This window comes from Aptenodytes patagonicus, chromosome 7 (assembly GCF_965638725.1).
Source record: "Aptenodytes patagonicus chromosome 7, bAptPat1.pri.cur, whole genome shotgun sequence".
NCBI lineage: Eukaryota > Metazoa > Chordata > Aves > Sphenisciformes > Spheniscidae > Aptenodytes > Aptenodytes patagonicus.
Window position 1 is genome coordinate 28,169,551 of NC_134955.1, and position 23,136 is coordinate 28,192,686.

Here is a 23,136-nt window from a genome sequence, read left to right on the forward strand (position 1 = left end):
AAAAAGAAATCGTTTTCAAACGAGCACCCCACAAACTGGTTCTTATTTTGGCTACCAGATCCCATGTTACATGATAGCATGGGTGTTGGTGGTACAACTGCAGGTGGTAGACAGAGCAGAGAATGATCAGATATTAACAGAGCTGGGGGCGGGGGGGAATAAAGCAAGCAGGTAGCGAAGACTGACATCTTATAAGTAGTCTAGCTTTAAGCAACCACGCAGATATTTCTAGAGAGTGGTTCCCTCGTGGTTCTTTTGTTTGTTTCTTTTAACTACAAACTGTAAAGTAAAAACACCTGTAAGTAACTTAGCATTTTGAGAAGGCTTAAAATGCAGTTTCTGAAGACATTTAATTCTTTCACGTTATGTCAACACACTGGTATCTTCCTTTATTCCAGAATACAGTCATCTTGCCACAGAAATCTCTTGCTTTATTACTGATCTAGTCTATTCCATCTATTCATACTGTGATTACGCTTACATTACCCATTTCTCTGGAAATACCACCTCTTCACAAGAGTTAAAAAACCCATATATATCACAACTGAAGATAGTATTTCAGTATCAGGAGATACTGGCCAGCACAGAGACAAAAGGCTCACTTTGGAACAGTCAGGTATAGTAACAAGGTTTACAAAGTGACAATAGCATGTTCAGCAGTAAAAAAAAATGGGTTTTTAGTATTTCAGCCCCAGGTGAAACAATGAGAAGGAAAGAGTTCTACTAATGAACTTTACCTGTCAATCATCTCCTGAGGTCCCTGGTCCATCCCCATTCCTTCTCTCTCTAACATCACAGCATCCAAAAAAGCATCTTCCCAGAACTGCATCTGGTCCCACAAAGTTGAACGCTCTTTGCCTATGCAATGTATACAAAAATTGAGCATTTATTCCATTTACTCCCTGTTCCTTCCCACTCCTTGAAAATACCATAAGCCAACACACAATTAATCCATATTAAAAAAAAAAGTTACTTTTAAATGACAAGCAATATCACAACTGAAGAAAAGTGTAAAAGAGAAGACATGTATCTCATCCTAATTCATGGCATAATCTTTTCAAACCCTTACACAAAAGTACCTCTCATCTCTATTCTTTAAGGAGTGTATCTTCTTCCATATACTGTTAACACTGCCCGAAAGAGACAGGAATATCTCACACAAACACAGATCATGGCAAACACACAGAGAAGTGGAAAGATAAGATTATTACTCATAGAGAAGGTTTCCATTGCAGCATCCTCTAACTGGTCCCAGACAGATCCTTTATCCCTACCTGCACCATTCCAAGCAGGTAGGAACGATAAATGGAAAGGATGAAAAACACAGGAAGAGAGAGCTCTTGATTAACAGCAAGTCCAGATGAAATACATTTCAAAAAAGTCAATATACTCCTAATCCAAGGATACACTCGAAGGCCATTAGTATTCTGAGTTTAGTAGCCCTCTGTTCAATGACTTAAGTTGAAGGATCTTTTTTCAAGATCAGGGATATATTTTAGTCTTCTATGCATAGCTAGGTAAGTTCCTTCTCCTCTTTTTCCAACAGTTTAAAGAATTCATATTCAAGAACAGCAAGAGACTTGGACAAACTACATTTTATGCAAACTACACCACTCACACCCATCTCCTCTTACTCTTATTCAATCTCCCCAGCAGATCTTTGGCTTTACTCTGAACAGCCTGATGCGCCACCCTATTCTACCAGTATGGGCAACAGTAAGAGGTTAAAAAGTCTCTGGGAATGTAAAAATTCCAGTCTGCCCCAGACATGACTCCACCTGAACTTCAGTCTAAGAGATCCCCTCCTCCCCTCCCTGCAAAAAAAATAGTTTACCCAAAAGTCCTTCATAGAGATAGACACGTTGGTTCCCGTCCTCTGGACCTCTCCCTGGAGTACTGCCTTTGCTATCCTTCACACTCTGCTTCAGGTTGTGAGACTTCGCCTGAAAATAATACAAGAGGTGTCAGACAATTTAACTCTGCGCCCTGCAGGGCTGTTTCTTGCAGTCCACTGTTGTACTTAACAGATGCAGTTTGCAAGCTATACTTCACAGACACTTCTCCCACAAATGTTCACAAAACAAAAAAATTACTCTGTTCAAAGAGCAAGGTAATACACTTAAAAGTCCAGAGTCAGACAAAGGAAAAACAAAGAGAGACAGAGAGAGAAATCAAAACACAGAGGAAGCAAAATGCTTCCCCTGAAGGAAAACTGAGACAAAACAAAAAATGCAAATCCCAGACTAAAGGAAAGAACAGTTAAACCTCTTCTGTCATCCCCCATATTTCATGCTTATGCAGTAAGTTTGCCCAAATTCTAATAGTAAATCTTTCCCACTGTTTAGGAAATAGCTGAATATCACTGTCATTGTACAGATTGTGAGGAACGGAGGAAGAAATATGCAGCATTCTCAGGACTACGCAGAAAATGAGTATTCACAAGCAGAATAAGATTACCTGAGCTCTATCTCACATTCAGACTTTACAGGTTTTTCTTTCATTTACTATTCATAAAGGTATGACGTTAAATAAATGATTACATATCATGTGGTCTGAAGAACTGTGTGCTGGGACTATCAACCAGCAGGAACTATGATAATAAAGCTGGCCCATCTATTTCTCTACCACCAGGTAAACTATGATGCGATACTTGACATTCATCGTACATCACGTACACCCATCATCTTTGTTCTAAATCTGTTGCAAGGGTTCTTAAAATTACATTTAGTTTCATTAATCAAGTAGAAAAATGCAGAAAACTTTAAAAAAAAAGTAACTCTTTAGTAACTGAGAAGACACCCTCTTGCAGCTAAATAAGCGGACGTGGTTACATCATTTTCATGCTTTTAGAAGAAATCTGCAATGAAGCACAATGATTTTGTTTGTTGCTTAAAATTAGAAGTAGAAGCCCTATAAAGGCTTTTACGATCTCATCAGGATTATAAAATAATGAACACAGTGAGACCAATCTTAAGGCATTGCAAGTTGTTTTCATATTTGGCTGACAGCTTGATTTAGTCAAATCAAGTATATAATTATTTTCTTGGTAAGATGTATATTATAATCAAGGACTTTAAAAAACAAAATGAACAAGAAGTGCTCTCAGATCATTTGAATTTTACTGCATACAGATCTTCCAACTATGGAATATATTTAAAAGTTATGATTACACTTCAAATAGGATTAAAGTAATGTTTTAAAGAAACAGAACAGCTGTAAACCTACAATGGGTCATCCCTTTGCTGTATCAAACAGCTGCTCCTAAGAAACAGGGGAATCCATTCCTCTCAATTAGGTAAGGTCAAACAATGCCCTTCAATGTTGTTTTGCCTCTGAAGGGCAATTAAATGTCCATTTGGTTGAGAGAAATATTGAATGAGGGGGAATTAAATATTGCTAGAGCCTGTAACATGGTGCGAGATGTAAATCTACTGCTCTCAAAGAACCATGTATTGCACAGGAAATGAAGAAAGGCACGTGGATCCATACAAAATTGCATCTTTAATATTTTAATATTGTAAGTCATCACTGATTAACCCTTAGAACAGCATCAGAGATCCTCTTCCACACATGCACACACATTGAAATGATACTGTACAAGATTTAATTTAAAAAAAAAAAAAGAAAAGAAAAATAAAAAAGGGAAGTCTGCAATGCCCTTACAAAGATAGAGCTAGTAGCAGAGTTTGTCTCAATTTCACTGTCTGACACAGTGCCTCTGGATCCTGTCAAATTGCCACCATTTTCCACACTCGGGCCATCACCAGCATTGCTACTCAAGTCACTGTCTGCTCCTAATGTCTCTCCGGAACTGTTACTAACCTGTGGAGAAAAATAAAGCTGTTACTTTCAATAGACAAAGACACCATGGAGAGAAAAGTTGTAAAATGTTTCTTCTTAAGGCACCAAATAAGAAGCAGTACAACTGAAGGCCACATTTGCCTTTTCTCCTTCAGTAACATTATCTTTTCATCAAATCCTACTCCACAGAAAAAGATGAAAAGACACTCAAAAAGCCCTTCAGAAAAATCACCGAACTGTTTAGGTTGGAAGGGATCTGTTAAGATCATCTATAGACAAGCCCCCCTGCTGAAGCAGGGTCAGCTAGAGTACGTTGCTGAGGACCATGTCCAGTCAGGTTTTTAAAATCTCCACAGATGGAGAATCCACAACCTCTCTTGGCAAACTGCTCCAGTGTTTGACCACCCTCAAACTAAAAGTGTTTTCTTGTGTTCAGATGGAATTTCCTGTGCTTTAATTTTTGTGTTGACTACCTCTTGTCCTGCCAGTGGGTACTACTGATAAGACTCTGGCTCCCTTGCCTTCATTCCCTCCCATCAGGTATTTATACCCATTGATAAGATCCCCCCTGAGCCTTCTCTTCTCCAGGCTGAAGAGTCCCAGCTCTCTCAGTCTCTCTCATGAAAGATGCTCCAGTCCCTTAATTGTCTTCATGGCCCTGAGATGGACTCACTCCAGCAAATCCTTATCCTTCTTGTACTGGGGAGCCCAGAACTGGACATAATACTCCAGATGCAGCCTCACTGGTGCTCAGTAAAGCGGAAGGATCACCTCCCTCGACCTGCTGACAATGCTCTTCCTAATACAGCCCAGAATACCATTGGCCTTTTCTGCCACAAGGGTGCATTGCTGGCTCATGGTCAGCTTGCTGTCCACCAGGATCCCAGGGTCCTTCCCAACAAAGCTGCTTTCCAGCTGGTCAGCCCCCAGCATGTACTGGTGCCTGGGGTTATTCCTCCCCAGATGTAGGACTTGGTGTTTTCCCCTTGTTGGGCTTCATAGATTCCTCGTGTGCCCAGTTCTCCAGCCTGTTGAGGCCCCTCTGAATGGTGGCACAACCATCTGGTGTGTCAGTCACTCCTCCCACTTTTGTATCATCTGCGAATTTGCTCTGTACCGTCATTTAGGTCATCAGTGAAGATGTTGAACAGTACTGGCCCCAGTACTGACCCCAGGGGTACACCACTAGTGACTTGTCTCCAGCTGGACTTTGTGCCACTGATCACAACCCTCTGGGCCCAGTTGTTCAGCTAGTTTTCGGTCCACATCACTGTCCACTTACCTAACCCATACTCTTGTCAGCTTGTCTATGTTACAGGAGACAGTGTCAAAAGCCTTACAGAAGTTGAGGTAAACAACATCTGCTGCTCTCCCCTCATCCATCAAGCTAGTCATCTCATTGTAGAAAGCTATCAGGTTGGTTAAGCATGCCTACCCCTTTGTAAATCCATGATGACTAGTCCCATTCACCCTCTTGTCCTTCATGTGTTTGGAAACGTTTTCCAGGAAGATTTTCTCCATCACCTTTCCCAAGGACTGAGGTGAGGCTGACCAGCCTGTAGCTCCCCTGATCTTTCTTCTTGCCCCTCTTGAAGATAAGAGTGGTATTTGCTGTCTTCCAGTCTTCAGGAACCTCTCCTAATCACCTGACTGTTCAGAGAATTGAGAGCGGCCTCGCAACGGCATCAGCCAGCTCCCTCAGCGCTTGAGGCTGCAGCTCCTCAGGAACCATGGATTTACATATATGCAGTTCGTTGAAGTGCTCCCTAGCCTGGTCATCCTCCTCCAAGGGTAAGTCTTTCTTGTTCCAGACTCATCCTCTGGTCTCAGGGGCCTGGGATTCCTGAAGGCCAGTTTTACTGGTAAAGACTGAGGCAAAGAATGCCCCAAGTACTTCAGTCTTTTCCATCTGTCATCAGTTCCCCTGTCCCATTCAGCAGCAGGCCCATGTTCTCCCTAGTCCTTTCTCTTGCTGCTTACGTACTTGTAGAATCCTCTCCTGTTTCCATTCACATTCCTTGTCAGATTCAACTCCGTGTCCATATTGGCTTTCCTAACCCTATCCCTGCAAGATGAGACAGCAAATGTATACTCCTCCTGGGTCACCTGCCCCTGCTTCCACCTCTTGTATACTTCCTTTTTATGACTGAGTTCAGTTAGGAGCTCTTTGCTCATCCATGCAGGTCTCCTGCTGCCTTTGCTTGGTTTCCTACTTGTCGGGATGGACCTTTCTTGAGCTTGGAGGAGGACATACTTGAATATCAACCAGCTCTTCTAGACCCCTCTTCTATCTGGGGCAGTATCCCATAGAATACAATTTCTGGGTCCATTAGAGAAAGACAATCAGAGTATTATTCTTGTTACAGGCTGGGAAAAGGTCATGGAAAGGCAGATATTCAGAGTTATGCGCAGTTTAGAGAAGAAAAAAAAACCACCAACAACAAAAAGGAAAGTTCCTTGAGTTTTGTCCCTGGAATATGCCATATCAGATAATATGCAGTAGGGAGAAGGCTCATTCTTTTTTTACTGAATGCATTCCTGCTACCTTTTCCCTCTAGGCCCTGTAGTTGATTGGAAAGCAAGCAGACATATTTTGATATGATTCAGGTGCTTTAAGGTAATACATCAGAAAGTTTTTTCTTGTTTTTAATGCATCAAACAATCTGCCTTTTTTGCTCTCAGGTTTCATTTTTAAACTTCTTTATAGATGGATTATACACAGCTAAGGCATATTTATAAAATTATTGCAATCCACCAGTTCCATAAATACACCAATATGTAGGAATATGTAACAGCAACAAGCACCATATATGAAGGATGCAGTCTGCTAATAAAGCACTACGTATGTTCTGTCAGACACACATGCTTGCCACCCACTCAGAGGCTCTGGAGAGAGAACTCATAGACATACATTATGCATGTGTGACGATATGCAGCCATACCACACAAAATGTAGGCACGAAATGCCCTCCCCCACTTTAGCAAGCAGTGAATCACATCAAGATTTCACTTTGGGGGTATCCTACCACTGTGCTAACTTCAGAATCCTGGCTTGTACTTCGGACCATAACTGCTGGTCCTCCACTGGGAATAGAGTCGAAATCACTCTTCTGCAATCAAAACATATAAAGGACAGGAAGAAAAGTCACGTTAGTTTTTATCATAAGGAGAGAACATCACTTCCCATTCCTTCAGGGTCTTGAATCACACACCTTACACTTCTTTGGTTTATTTAGCCAGCCAAATAGAAACTACTGCCTGCATGTCAAAAAGATCACGGGGTCATACAATTGAGGAGTTCGCAAAGAACTCAGTCCCCTACAGGAAGGGGGAAGAAATGTTACTGAATGAGCCTTTCAAGAATACTCAAACCCTAGAAGTCTTCCCACAATTAAGTAGTGAATAGAAGAATCCTCTCTCTTATCACATAAAGAAAGCAAGCATAGGAGCCACTGACCTGAGAACCTGAGGCCAAACTGAGGCCACTGTCTGCACTGATTTGGGATTTTTTCTCATCCGTTTCTCCCAAATCAAAGTGTTTCACAGCTTCTGGCCCTGAACAAAGGAAAAAGGAAATCATTACTGTACCAAGAAAAAACAGTATGGCAGAAAGCAGATGACAGACTGAAAGCAGGAACAGTACCAAGAAAACAAATTTGCTTTCTCATTCCTTTGATTTTTTTATTCCTTGGTACTGTAAACAACAAGGCCAGCAGGACACATCTGCCGTTCTTCAAAAGTTAGTCTGAATTTCAAATACTCCAAAGGCATAGTCCAGGAGTGACTATCACTAAACAGTACCTTTGTTAGCCATTCAAGAGAGAAAAGAGGACAGACAAAGGTCAAGTAGCTTCCAGTTACAGTATCACATGCAGAGCAGTTGCCATTCAACTCTAGGAAGCCACTTCCTTTATTCTTGGTAAAATAAAGGATACTTTTTTACTTAAAGTGAGAATCCTTTTTTGAACAGCTAATTTGCTCAAAGTCTTGGACTGAGTTTGTTAGGTTGCCTGCAGCAACTATCTAGACAAAAATCAGGCAACACATGACAAGAACATAAACAGTGACAATTGGTGTTACATCAGTAAGAATTTCAAGGAAGAAGCTTGTATGATGCTGTACTTCACAACATTCCCCGATTACATTAACAAATGGCTCTCCAGAGTTGGCAATCACATAGGTCAGTAGTGAGAGAGGGAATCAGCAAGCCTTATGTCATGCATTCATTAACCTGCCGATCCGAAAACAAAAAAGGGGAAAAAAAGGATAAAGAACTTTATGTTCAATTTCCCATGCAGTTCTAGAATCATATCATCTATTGTCCTCTGATGGGATGGCAGAAGGAAAAGACAATGATGGAGAGGTAGAGCCTGAAAAGAAATTTGGATAAGCACTGAACGAGGTAAATAACGAGGCAAGAAAAGAATGTGTTATAGACTGTACACAGAATGTCACTACTCTCAGAAAGGGGAAGAGACTGAATGCAACACTTCTGCCATATCCATATCTGCCAACTATTCAGTTACAGGAAGACATGATCAGCAGCTGGAATATTTGTATTATATACCCATGACTATATCCAGTATCTCTAAGTAAACAATGTCACTATCTCTTATAACCACTGATCACAACAACCTGGGAATTATGAACATGTTTGTATTATATGTAATATTAGAGAGGGTAAGACAGCGAAAAGGAAAGAAAAAGGGAAGGGAGGAGAGAGAGAGAGAAGGATAATATACAAAGATTTGTGGGAGTGAGTTTGAGATGGTATGTAAACTCATGAACAGCAAAGCCATAAGCGGGCTGTGCAGACCATACTAGCTTACTACTCAACCATCAATTCTCCATTTGAAGTGTTTTACAGAAAGTGTTCTTCATTGTTATAGTATTCTGCCTCTAAATCCATATGCTTTCGTTACTGTAAATCAAATCATCAAAGATTCTAACAAAGAGAAAGTATGAACAAAATTTACAAAAAAGAAAAATAACTAAAAATATCCTTTCTAAGAATCTGGAATCTTATTTTACACCGAAATATACACTGCTCACTTCTAGAGGTCTATTTCCACCCATTCAAACGGCCACCATTTCTAGTTCTGAATAACGATGCAGCAAAAAGTTTTATATCTCATTACTACAGCAAGAATACTAAACTTCAGCTGTGTGTTTTAAGCAATTTAAGAGTTCCCTGTCCCGACACATAATTCAGATCTATTTCTGGCAATTTGACTTTTAAAGCAAATGAAACTGACTGAAGCAGTTCAGGTATTTTGAAGGCTGTGGGCAATACTGGTAACTGAGTTTAAGGAGCACAATAACCACAACCACATTGTTGTCACTATCAATTTACAGGCACTTACTAACCTCCCCTTCCCTTCTTTATGGAGCTGTATGTCTAATACACATAAACCACCAAAACCTCAATTTATCCCTCCCAATGTAGGCACCTACCTGAAAGGCCCAGTTTGGGAGAGTAGGTGTGTGCATGTACTACGTGTCTGTCTCACACACTCCTACCTCAGCAGAAAGCAATTCAGATCTTAAATGTAGCAAGCTGTACTGCAGAGGTGCCCCATTTGCCCCATTCTCTCTGAACTAACTCCAGATGCTCGCTTATACTTAACTGAAGTATTTAACTGAGGAGCCTAAAAGTAATGTAGCAAATCAAGGCCTAGTCAGAATGTCAAGAATTTTCACCCATTTATCTTAGCTATTAATCCTCCCCAACCTTCAGTCCGTAAAAGGGGCATCAGCTCTGCCAGGTAGAAACTACACTTATGGTTAGGAAACACCTACCACATCATGGTTATTATAAACTAGCTATTGTCCTTATGTCATATGTCCCTATTTACAACAGTGACAACCAAAAGAGCAAAACCTTGTACTACACCTGCAGATAATATATATTCAATATTTTATTCAATATCATATTTCAATAGATGTTAAGATTTGTGTAGATTTAGACTACTGTTTAGACTCTGCAAACAGCCTCAGACTATTTCACTCCTCCTTTAACATGGGATATAAAAAACAAAATCAGGTTGATTTCTTATTATGAGGCTATTCTCTAACAGCCATCACTAAATACAATTCTTCACATACACCTTCTCTCTCCCCCTCAAATGTATTTCTTGTTGCAGACTGACTGTGGTCATAAACTGTTCATGGTTGATGCCAGGTAACAAAATTTGCCATCCCACGGCTTGAAAGAACAGAGAATTCTTCATTCCAGTAACATTCAATCAATCAATCAATATATTCATGTCAAGGACTTGTTAAGCAAAACTGGTCTTTAACTTTTAAGAAAGGAGATGGAATATCTTAAAATCCTTCCATATATATTTCTGATACGGTAAGGATGCAGGATATCTGCTTCCCCTTCTTTGAAGAAGGCAACATTCAGGGGAGGAAAAAATGAAAGGAAAAAAAAAAAAAAAAGAGACATTTGAACACAATTTCCCCAAGGCAAACTGATCTGTTGGGTCTCCTCTATAATGCAGGCTTTCTTGATAGACCTTTGTTCTTGCGGGCATAAAAACTGTGTGCCAGAGATGGAAGCTCACTCTGCATGTGGGGAGTTGGCAGTTATGGGGAGGCTGGAGGAGTCAGTTTCTACGTTTTTTAATTTCCTTACTCGTTTTTTCCAAAGATTTTTGCTTTTTCACTTCCTGGTGCTTGTTCCACAATTCTACCCAAGATGCATTGAAAGCAGGAGAGAAAGAGAAAGAGTCAGCGGCTGGTGAGACAGGTGAAAACGGGGAAGAAAATTTGAAACAAAACCCCCACCCCTTCATCTCAAAAAAAAAAAAAAAAAAAAAAGGCAGAAATTTACGACACCTACTGAGTGAAGGGTTAATTACACCATTTTACAAGAAATCAATGTTAGGAATCGAGCACTGTCTCATCTCTCATTTACAGAATTCAAATGTTAGAGATGACTTCATACAGTGAACCAACTAAGGAAAAACAGCTATTATGAACACATATAATGCAATTATAATCACCTTTCCTGAGAAAGGCCTTTAAGATTGTCAGATATTTATTCCTCCAGAATGTAGGCATCACAGAAGCTCTAATTAACAGAAACGTTTTAATGTCTCTAGTTTATATCATTGAAAGGAAAAGGCGCAAAACCAGCAGCAGCAATTCCAAGAAAATGAAAACTGTAGGTTAACACAATATTTAACCGATATTATATCTTAAAAATTATCACAAAGTTTACAAGTACAACAAGTTATTTTTGACCTGACAGCATTCTCAATAAATGCTTGGCTCTGCCTATCAACCAGTCCTACATGCAAAAAGCTGAACTTCTCTGCATCCACTACTTCCTATCAGGTTATAAAGAATGGAAAACAAGGAAGAAGAAGAAAATGAGCAAGATATCAGTCATGCTTAATGCCAGCTTCCAAAATTCAAATTAGGTCACAGCACTCCAAGTCAAGGAATTCCGTAACAGGATACAATGCAGAGAAAAGAAAAAAAGTCTGAAGTCTGCATGCACTCTCTTCATTTGAAGCTTAGCCCTGAGACGAGATAGCGATGAGGCACTTGCACTTTTCTATCACTCACATTCTTCAACACTCTGAAATGCAGTCATCTTTTCTGCTCAGAAACATCAGATGATTCCAGGTGCTGGCCTGTTGGCCAAAGGAAACATTACAAGCTGACATGCTGAACTGACTCGCTGAACTGACTCTGAATGCTGGGCACTGTCCCCTCTCACTAGCACGGTTAAAGCTGGGAATGCTACAGAGAAAGATACTCTTAGAAAAGCAGCAAAGGCAAAGGGAAGGAAAAAGAAGTACAATGTTCTTCTACTGCTCTTCAAGGAAACTTGCTGAGCAACTAAAAGGCCACTTGAAGTGTGTCAGAAACCCATCCCACCCTGCAAATGGCAGAAATTAGGGCAAGACAGGCTCTAAAAAAGTTCTGTTTAGCAAAATGTCTACTAGAAAAAAAAAATTAAAAAAGGATAGTGTTATGATTGTGGAGGAAGGCTCCAAAGTATTATCATTAAATGTATCAGGAGCAAGGCAAATGTAGCAAGGGAGAAAAAGCTAGAAAGACAGCTGCTAGCCAACCGATTTCTGTATCTGCTTCATGATTGATGGATGTTCCTTCAACTTTCGTAAGTACACAGATGGATAGGATAAAATTGCTTATGGATCCAAACAGCATCCTATAGGCTTATCTAGCTGAGCACACACTGACACAGATAACAATCGCTTAAAGAGGCACTGAATTTGTTTGTTAAAGGGCTTTTAAAACATCTGGCCTCTTAAGTGCTCAGTCCATATGGCTTGGCTTTAAAAACCACCAGGCTGAAAGCTACAATACCTGCCGTTAAATTACTTCTAGCTGACTTGCCTGTTAATTCAGAGTAGAGTGTATCCTAGCACATAAAAACAGCCTAGATTTTACTCTCAACTGCTTTGTCAAAGAAAAGGAAAACCTCAAATAAACTTAAGGGGCATAAAATACTATGCCTATGACTTTGTTACATGAGCCTGAACTAAACAGGACAGCAGGTCCAGAAAGGATCTGATGCAGACAAAGTAGGTAACACAATCTTTTCTGTTTCAAAAAACTGTCAAAATAAAAGTGATCTGCCAGCATTAAACAATTATTTAAAAAGTAGTAATGGAAACTTCAGTAAGTACTGACATTTTCATTAACAGCTACTGCAAGTATGCAATAAGACCAAACTAACCACTAACATAAAAGGGGAAACTATTAACTACCAACTTTAAAGCCACCAGTGTCCTAACAAAAAGGCCAACACTACAGGTGATGACCTGGAAGAACTCCAGAAGTAAGCAAATAATTGGTGATCTTTTAGGAAACAAAGTATCAGAAGCATCATCTTCACAATGAATTTCCTAGCTAAGCAATTAGGTATTAGAGCACAGCAAAGATCAATCCTCAACTGATAAAAATCCATCACTCTTCACCTCAGAAATAAGAATTTTGAATACCAACAGCCTTTCCTGTTACAAGGGAGCATCCTACATACTTGAGAGGTACACAAGAAACCATAAACTTTCTGAAAAGCGAAGAAGAAAAGGGGGTCAAGCAGGATCACATCCACCCTGAACTTTGGAAGACTCTGTGAACCTCCTGGCCGTTGTTCCTGTAGTACAAGACGACTGCACACATTCAGCTACCATACCTCTAGATCTCAGAGATGCAGTTTAATTGCCACACTAACACACACTTTATGTCTGGCTATTGCAAACAGTGCCGTACGTGATTTTACTCCATCATGCTGATGACTTACTTTTCATTCTAGTATTTTCTCTTGTAACTAGGTCAAAAGGTTAGCAGCCCAATTTGTATTTTGTCCACACAACACCAACAGATTCATTGAGAGTTTCATTTACATATCTGCAACCTGAGACTGTAAGCACCTTCCAAACTTCATAGAATCAAGGAACTGCTGAGGTTCCAAGGGACCTCTGGAGATCATCTAGTCAAATCTCCCTGCTCAAAGCAGGATCAACTAGAGCAGGCTGCCGCAGGATCATGTCCAGTCAGGTGTTCACTATCTCCACAGATGGAGAATCCACAACCTTTTCAGGCAACCTGTTCCAGTGTTGGATCACCTTCACATACAAACATTTTTTCTCATGTTTAAATGGAATTACTTACAAACACTTTGTTATTTCAGCAACATGTAAATGTTTACCAAATGCTTCTTCCCTAAATAAGTTAGTTTGAATGAGAAAGTCTGCATTTCAATACAGAAGGAATTTCAGCCCAGCCATGACTAACTCTGGTCCTGTATATCCAAAGTATTGTCTTATACTGAAGCTTTCGTAACAGAACATAAAGGAAGTATAATAGCCAAGCAACTTTAAATTATCTTCCTGCAACACAAGAGAAAATCCCTTTACTTCTAGATCTCAAAAGTCAGATGAACATGGACACTACGGTTTTTTTACAGCAATTCCTTAAAGACTGACTTGCATACTAGTTCATGGTTCTTTGTGACAGACAAAACCAGTTAGAAAAAAAGGCTTCAGAAAAAACACTGAAGTCTTTCGAACTTCGATCGGTTTTGGTGAAACCATATCCTTCTTGTAACTTAGTTCCATAAAAGACAAGTGGAAATCATTAGAGCATCAGAACCACCAATAAGAATTTACCTGTTGCCTGTCCTTGAACACTATGAATTGTTTAAGGCTAATATTCTGGCAACAGTAGTTAACATAACATATTAAGTAGCACTTCTTTTGAAAAGCATTTCTTACAATGCTTCACAAATACGGACTGTCTGATCTCTAAGATTTCCATTTCTATGAGGTTTTAAATTTATTTGACAGAAAGGAGCAGTCTCAGCAATCCAAACAAAAGATCTCTCTTCGTTCTTTAAAAGAACGCTGGTGTAGCATCTGTTTTATTCTTAGTTGTGTCAGAAGCATACTTTCCTTTTTCTCCTTTCTACAGAAAAGAAATTAAGTACCCAGAGTGAACCAAACCACTAAACTGAAATGCTAGAAATCTGAATCTCTCTTAGCTCCCTGACAGATTTTCAAATAGAGTGTAAGACTAGTTTCTGAGCAACCACCTCCATGTATTACCTCTTGAAACAAAAAAGCAAATCAAGTCAGAGGGGCTCAGTATCAGTTCAGGACTCGACACCATTCAGCCTGCAGCTATTATGTGGGTATAAAAATGAATGCCTGCACTCCTGCCACATAACTGCCCAATACGCACATTCCCCTGTCTTATGCGACATACTGCAGGTACAGCCTCACAGTAGCAGGCTGCTTCCAGAAGATTAATCTTTCATACAATGATTCCACTAAAAAGTTATTTTGAACAGGCTATAAGAAGCAATGGCTAAAATCTAACATGACATATTTTTGGAGTTGACAAAGAATTTCTCTCATATGCTGATGGTACTTTCCTCTTGTTTACAATCCACAGCAGGTTGGATCCAACCAAAATATTTTTTTTCTTTTTTTCTCCCCCCCCCCCCCCCCCAAAAAAAAAATTTGTAAAGCCCTTTTTAGGTAAAACAGTTTAAAGCCTACCTCTAACTTTTTCCCAGACATAGAGAAAAGCTATACCCGCTAAGAAATTAGGCTGGGAAAATTTCCAGTGACCAGCCTAGCAGATGCTGTTTAGAAGGACACGCATTCTATTTGCTATTGCATAGAAGGAAGATCCATCAGTCCTGCTCACTAAAACTGTAACACTACAACTAAAATCTTTTTGGCGGTTTTTATTATTAATAGTCAGCAGATCCTGGGTCCCACTTCTATCAGGATGCAATCTAGATAATCCACAGGTAGTCAGCAATGATTAGAAAACTTTTGTTTCATGTAGCTCCTTCCACAGTTGCCCTTTCCAAAGTCCTGCTGGCCCTGTTTCCCTTTTGCTATTTCCTGTTGCTTGAAAACATCAATCACAGAGCAAAAAATTAAGTTGTCTAAAGCGTAATGAAATTCAGAAACAATTAAGATTAGAAAGCTTCTGGGAGAAAACTGCCCTGAATAGTTTATCCAAGAGTAGAGTGAAAACACATATGATTGTTCCTTGTGATCCAAAGTGTAAATGAAGCATGTTACAGCAGCAATGTAGTGTGTCAAAATGGAGAGAATGCAAATAGAACCTAATGCCAAAATAGAAGTTCCTCCTGCACTTCACATGCACCTCAATACACACCAATGGAAGCAATAAAATTTTCTTCCTTTAGACTCCTTGTGTCAAACTCCCTTGGCCCTTTGCCTGCAGGGCTTGGTGCCTTTGGCATCAGCTGAGGTACCGGCAGCTGCATTGCAGGTTTTGGCTCCACTCTTGGGGATGATGCAGGATCCTTGCCAGCTGGAGTGACAGATCCATCCGTTGGACTTCGTTTTCTCTTTTCTGGTTCTTTAAAGAAAAAAAACGAAGTGTTGGGGAAAAAAAAAAAAAAAAAAGAAAAAAACATAATGAAAAAGGAAATGAGAGCAGGAAAAGGAAGATGAGACAGATGGTCTCACCTAAATCATTAAGCCTGGCACTGAAACAGCTCAGTCCCACATTTGTTCCCATAGGTCACCATGGCTTGCAGATAGTCTGACACACTGGTGGAAACAGCAGAGGAGAAAGCCAGAGTGCTGTTTTTGCGAGTCTCAAATTATCTTCTTCCTGTATATTTGAAACCTAGGAATCTTCTTTAACACAGTAACTGTAGTATCTCCTCTGCTGAGTTGTGCAAAATTAAACAACTCTGCCTAAACTACCAAGAATATCACTTCTAGAATATAAGGAAGCTCCTCTTGCAGTGAAAAGATGACAAATACAATCATCTTTGATGGGTAACACTAAATGAAACTTCAGTTAGGAAAAAACCCCAAAAAACTATGAGCTATAGCTCTTCTATCATTCTCCAAGACTTCCTATAATCATATGTCCCCAAAGGCAGTTTGGATTATTTCTCTGTATCAAACTCCACAGTCTGAATTACAGCAAAACTTTCAGAATAGAATAATTAAAATTAGGTTTTCCATAAAGAACCTCCTGCAATCCTACACAAACTGTTCCAATAGCTGATGAGGCTAATAGTCAAAATTTCATATCCTAATATCTAAATTTGTCACTACCACTAGACCTCATGATACCTTTGTCCAGTAGATTAAAAATTCTGCTATCAGCAACACCTTTCCATTTAGATAACTGAAAACAATCAACATCTAATATTCAACAGACTGAACACCTCCACCTTTCAGAGCAAAAGTGTTTTCCCAATTCCTTGTAGGTCTTTCCAGAAACCTCCTCAATTTTTCAAGATGTGATGATCAGAACTGGAAGCACTACCTCAGCTGTGGGTCTTGTTAGTGACATATCCAGAGACAATGTAACAGCTGCATCCCAAATCTATATTCCCAGGTTTACACAGTGTCCCCTTCTCCAGTTTTTACAGACTCAGTAAACAGTGGGAAGTTCACACATAGCTGCCATTTTCAGAGACACTGCTTCCTAGGACATAGTTCCCAGTCCTGCTATATTGCCAACTGTCCTTGTTTCTAAACACAAGTCCTTAGTCCTTAATTATATTAAAATAAATTAATCACAACCATGCTTTATTAAGATTCAGCTTCCTCTAGACAAATAACCTATACCCATCATGTCCTGTTCCAATAGCATGCATCATATGCAAACTGAACAATTTTAGGATTACTAGATCACTACTATATGTTAAGTAACATTAAGATAAGCACTAATCTCTATAAAACATTTCTAGAAATACCTAGATCAACTCATTGAAAACAGGTAAAACATAGTAAACAGCTAAAATTTGAGTATAAATCAAGATGTCATGCAATAGAGAAGTCCTTCAAAGATGTATCAAGGCTTTAAAAGTTTTTATCAAATTTTGTCTATTGTGATCACAATTAATTTACTGAGTAGACTCTACTTACAACCAAATTATGGTATCTGGCATCACATTAGCAAGACTTCACTCTACAACCATGGAGTTTTACATCAGCCACTCTATAATTTTGCTTAGGATCAGTGTCAGACTAAAAGTCTTGTAATTACCAAGATCAGCCTATTCCCCACATGCAGGACTGTTACACTAGCACAGCCTTCCTTACCTTCCTCAGCATTCTAACAACGATTGGGAATGAACACCTGTAACCCACAGGGCATCTAAGCCAACTCATAAAACCCCTGATGCAAGCCACCCAGAACACCAACCATAAAGTGTTCAGTAGATGTTACTCCTGGGCTACAATGAAATAAATAGCTTTTCATCATTTGAGATTACAGCTGAGTCAGATATTAAGCAGAGAGGTAACTTTTTGTCATCTTTTGCTCTTTTTCCTTATGCATGCATTTTCCTATTTTGCATTAAGGATCATATTTTAAGAAAAAGCTGAAAAATAAAGAGGTATTTTCGGACTTTCCTCTCCAAGAGTACTTAGTGATATAAGAATCATCGTGTAATGCAAGGTGGTTGGTGAGATATAAGTCTCATATGGTTCCACATTAGAAATAGCTCCCTCCCTATTCAGGTTGTCTGCAATAACTTTCCAAGACTGTGGTTGGGACAGTGTTAGCTGAAGGTCCCCACTCTCAGAATTTCCAATTCATCTGTGAAAGTCCCAGATTTTGTATCTTGCTGCATAGTTTCCATTTTCAATCACATATCAGCATGGCCATTATTTTGCTTTGGTCCAGTTACATGTGTGCAAGAGAACGGTTTCAAGCTTTGTAAGGTTTCAGTAACAATGGTACAGTTCTCACCTATTTTGAAAGTGTCGTAAAACCCCTGAAATACCAGGAGTCACAAAACAGCTACCTTCACAATAAGGATCTTGTTTGGTTCATAAACACCGTATTCTCATAATCACTTTTCTTACCTTTGTTGTAATAGTGAGTATGTGCTATCTCTAGCAGGCCAAAAACACTGGCCATGCCTCCCAGGCCAGCATTTGCATATGACTGCTCCAGGCTCAACACGGTGCACTTCAGCAAGTCCAGCATGCCTTTATAAACCTTGCGGCTGATCTCCTGCAATGAAAATCCCATTGGTGTCGCTATTTCAGAAGTGAGACAGTAATTCAAGAACATAAATTCCAGTACTGCTGTAACATCAGCTTTTAGGAGGCACTTTAACAAAAACTTTCTACGAAATGAGCTGCAGCAGACACTAGGTATGAGGACCCTGCTGAGTTCAGCACTGACCACATCCTGTATGACATCCTGTCGAGCATCTTCTTCTGACTGGATCGTGCGATTCAGCTTGCTTAGTACAAAGACACGAAGCTGCTCGCTCTCCAGCAGCCGTCGGACTCTCTTCATGTTCAGCCAGCCAACACCTTGCCCATCGAGAACATTGTGTACCACCTCCTTCAGGAACTGCTGGTTCTCACTGATGGATTTAAGGGGAAGCAGGCAAAAGTTAGCCCTCTGCTTACCTTGGCTTGCATAGGAAGAGAGGTATGGCCAGGACACACACAGAAATGCACTTCCTATCAAAGCTAAGCTTACAAGAAAAGAAGTTCAAATCTAGCTATGCCCGCTGCTAACGTAACTGCACACAGCCCAAGCTCTGTTCTATAGGTGTAGTATCAATTATTTTATTTTGTCCGTTATTTCCTATAATAAGCCGTAATCAGATTTTCCTCTAGTCCCTCTAGCTACCACTCTACTTCTCACCTTCACAGCACTCCTCAGAATCCATAGGAATCCTCTATGCCACAACCTTCTCCCACAGCCACCTTGTCTGACCTGTAGGCTTTCCTTGAAAGAGGAAGTGCAGCACTACCAATAGCACTACTGCAGCAGCCTTGGCAGGTGTACTGCTTCAGCTTGTTTTGCCACAGGGGAGGGAATGGTAAGAAGAAGGGAACTCCTGTGCAACCTGCTGCACTCCCCAGTCTGAACTGCAGTTATTGTTCTTGCTTGTCTCCCCAACCCCAGTAGCTCAAAGTAAATTTCACTCTACCCATGATTGCTACATAAGAAAGGGAGGAGAAAGCACAGGCACAGGTCAGGTAATGTTTACTTGCACCATCCTGAGTCCCTTCCCAAGGCTGAGAAAAGCGTTTCACATGAATTTGCAGAATCAAACTGCTTCATATGACTCACCTGATCCCCTACATGGTGCACTAAAACTTTGCTGCCTAGACTACCTTGTTCAGAACAGACTTAATTGCAAAGAATAAATACTGAGTTAAAGTAGGGACCTAGAATTTTTTGGATCTCATCAGAAAGAGGATACATTTCAGAGCACAAAAAATACGTAAGTGCGCTATTAACTGTAAGACCATTCATACCGAATCTTTTCGGACAATAATACATGCAAGCTTAGGGCCACAGAAAAATACTATTTAGTTTTCAACAGCTAGGCTTCTGAGGAAACACTGACAAAGTATGAGACCACTCTAACAACACTTTATACTCAAAAAGCAATGAAAAATATTACCTGGAATTGCTAGTTCGTCCCTGAGGCGATGGAGATTCTCTCTTCACTGTTGGGCTGTGCTTAATGACTGAAGACTTTTGATCTACAAGAGCTCGTCTGTTTCCTAAACAGGAGAGGAAACAGGATGAGAGGAAGGGGTGGGAGGAAAACAGTCTGATCCCAGGACAGTAACAAGCAACGCTAAGGTTGGCTAACACACCTCTTCAGATTACAGATAACAGACTTCAAACAAAATGGAAACTTCAAAAAAGCAGCAGCATATATCATATTCTAGCATCACACATCGGCAGAAAACAGTAATGGGAGTAATGCAGAGAGAAAAAGAGAAGATGGTAATGGGAGCAGGAGGTGAAAGGCAGGAACAGTTTGGCTGCTCTGCATGCAGTTCCACAACAAGAACCATCTTCAAATTAGTCACTATATGTAAAAGCATAATGCATTGGGGATGACTAGTATAGATCATGTGGTACTGGTTACCCAGTGAGAAAGGTAGCCCAAAGTCAGGCATAGGGAATGCTGGAAATTGTTATATCATGCACAGCTCATGCTGTAGGGAACCCACCTTCATTGCTTACTGGGCCAGCTTCAGTAATAATCTCCATTATAGTATTTAACCCAAATACTGGGACACAAAATACACAATTAGTAGTGTACTACAATATCTACACTCCCCACCATCAGCATCAAAAGAATCCAACTACCAGCTTCTTCCCAGCCCTCCCTCAAAACAAAACCCAAATGACGCTAGAGCAGGAAGGATGATTGAAAGCCCAAGACAACAAGGGCCTGCGTAATTAATCTTAGAGATAGTGCTTGACTTGAAATTTGGCATCGTGGAACCATTGTATTGCATCTTCAAGGACATTATTGCACATATTGTATTTCAAGGGCACTATCAAAAACATCTGCGTCACCGAGGAAAAAATATCAATGGATGTGCATGAAATAAAAATTAAAAAGGAAGATGGAAAGTGGTCAAACAGCAGCAATGAGATGGAGTCCCAGCATCATTTCCCATTACAGTTAGAAACACAGGGTACCACACACACTTGGTAAGAACAAGTTAATGCAGCGATTTTATACCTGTACAACAGAGACAAAAACATTTAAAAACCAGTGAAGTGCCCAGTGGGAATCCCAGTGAGCCAGCATGCACACGTAAATGAACACGAACACACACACACTTGCACATGCATAAAACAGACTGAGCTACTCCACGGAAATCCCATCCTCTCATCTTCATAGTAACATTAAAGGCCCTACAGGATTACAATAGTCAAGAAAAGAACACCAAAGTGCAGAAGATGAGGCGCAAAGCATGAACGTGGAATGGCAAACCCCATCACTGTTTTCTTCCAATGCATGGAATCAGTCTTTAAGTTTACCCATGGAAATAACCCTGACATGAAGCATGTTTTTTATCCAGTACAATTGGACATGAAAACATAACCAACTGGTAAAAGGTTGTCAAAAACAGCTGGGCAGAGTCTCTGCTAGTGTTTTCACCATACCAGTCCTGTTCCTCCTCATTTTACACACAGGGAATGATTACTTGTCTCAAAAACAAAGTCCAAAGCAGAAACACAAAAACCAGCTTTTGGCCTTTGTTTCTACAAGGTCAAAGGTCAGCAAAACATCATACCAACCTTCATCCACATCCCTTCCCACTTCCAGATTAAAGTAATCTTTACCGATGAAAATGATGAGGAGGAAAAAATAAATGAAAAAAAAATCAACATATTAAAACAAAAGCAGTAAGTTCTAATCAGATAGAATAACTCAAAAGGTAAAATAAAACCTTTCCCCAGTTTAGCAACTGAAAAGGTCTCAACACTAAAACGCCAGCATGTGCTCAGTCACCCATCTGTTACTACATCTGGTACAAGGATGACCAGGCTGTCTATCTCCCCACGGTAAGAGGGTCATTTCTCCAGTGCCCATTCAGACATGTTATCTAATGATACTGCAGACAAACAGGAGATGTTCCAATGAAAAGATTGTGCACATAAGTTAGGAATTGATCTTCACTCTGAATGAGCTGAAGTATGGTTATCATTTGATTTTGATCAGAGATTTTCTATTTCGTGACCTGAAAAGACTATAAACACTTTTGAAACCCACGTAAACTGCAGTCTCCATGGGAGGTTGGCATTACCCACACTTACAAATGCAGCATCATTGCTCTAACAAGTTATCTAAGGCTAATCATGAGGATAGTGGCAGTACAAAGTAGTACCTACCTCTCAGTTCCCATTCTTTACAATAAGTACTTAAAAATAAAACAAATCAAAATACAAAACAAAACCAACATTCACAGTTAATCCATTAACACAGGCTAGACTAGCCAATCTCCCATCCCAGCACAGCCCAACTGTTGGGAAGAAGTCTGACTGAGAAATATCAAGACAATTTACCGTCTTGATACTTAAGACAGGTACTACCCAAACTACCAAAATACGTCACCCCCAGGATTCCTGTTAGGGGTAAGACTTCAGACTGCCAAGTCACAAGAACTGTAAAGGCTGTAGAAGACAAAGGGAAAAACGGTTACCTTTCAGGCTGGGAAAGGGAGTATTCTTGTCTCTCCCAACTTTGGTTGGTAGGGCTAAGTTGGACAGACTGAAACTTGTGCTGTGGTTTCTGTACAGGCTGCCTATGACAGAAGAAGAAAACAATTAAATGCCTAATGCTCACTGCACACACCCAAACTTCCTAAACTTCCTGTAATTCACCTTCTTATTCCAGATCCTTGATGATGAAGTTGTTCTTTATTACCCAAAAGTCTCACAAGCATAACATCATCTCATTTACACTGCAACCACATCTGTAATCAGATTATTCTAAATTGTACAAAAAAGTAATTCTTAGCTTTCATGTTACAATCATTGCTGTTGTATCTATGAGTCTTAAATGTAACAGCAATATCCACCTGTCTTCCTGCACTTAAACTGGTAACCTCACATCAGCTGTGTCTTCTAGTTTGATCCTCTTTTTAGGAGCAAATGAATGGTAGGGGCCACATGAGAAAACAGGATGACGGAAGATCTCCAAAATACGCAATTCTGAAGTGAGGATTGTGCACTGTGCCTTGTGAAACACTGTAAATCTGCCACAGAAGTGTGCTTTAAAATAGAAGCTTTCCATAGATTAGGAGAAAACAGAAGTTCTTCCTCGTACAGACAGATCTTAAGAACACAATAATGCATCGTCATCTGTTAAGTCTGTAGACAGCCTGAAAGCACCTCATGTAGATCAACGAGCTGATTAACACTTGAAGATGTTCATTTAAAATCTCAGCGTACTATTTCAATTTGCCTTGGTTCTTTTTTTGCGGCCTTATTTTAGTAACAATCATTTTACCAGAAACATCCGATATACTTTCCCCACTGCTGCAAACTTCTTGCGCT

At 40.0% G+C, this 23,136-nt stretch overlaps 1 protein-coding gene across 23 annotated transcripts in view; it reads right to left on the reverse strand.

Moving 5' to 3' along the window:
* MADD (MAP kinase activating death domain) overlaps window positions 1-23,136 on the reverse strand; it is a 79,073-nt gene that overhangs the window by 22,561 nt on the left and 33,376 nt on the right. For 6 of the 23 annotated variants that reach the window (XM_076344484.1, XM_076344479.1, XM_076344477.1 and 3 more), the window contains 14 exons: window positions 22,281-22,382; window positions 21,376-21,414; window positions 20,292-20,351; window positions 19,730-19,832; window positions 18,487-18,673; window positions 18,162-18,312; window positions 15,478-15,684; window positions 10,439-10,492; window positions 7,259-7,356; window positions 6,828-6,911; window positions 3,664-3,822; window positions 1,835-1,943; window positions 1,212-1,274; window positions 738-858 (listed from right to left, as the gene is read on the reverse strand). In XM_076344484.1, coding sequence (XP_076200599.1) covers window positions 738-858; window positions 1,212-1,274; window positions 1,835-1,943; window positions 3,664-3,822; window positions 6,828-6,911; window positions 7,259-7,356; window positions 10,439-10,492; window positions 15,478-15,684; window positions 18,162-18,312; window positions 18,487-18,673; window positions 19,730-19,832; window positions 20,292-20,351; window positions 21,376-21,414; window positions 22,281-22,382 — 1,537 coding nt within the window. The remainder of the gene's footprint in view (window positions 1-737; window positions 859-1,211; window positions 1,275-1,834; window positions 1,944-3,663; window positions 3,823-6,827; window positions 6,912-7,258; window positions 7,357-10,438; window positions 10,493-15,477; window positions 15,685-18,161; window positions 18,313-18,486; window positions 18,674-19,729; window positions 19,833-20,291; window positions 20,352-21,375; window positions 21,415-22,280; window positions 22,383-23,136) is intronic. The other 17 variants (XM_076344486.1, XM_076344476.1, XM_076344481.1 and 14 more) reach the window with 10 other exon arrangements.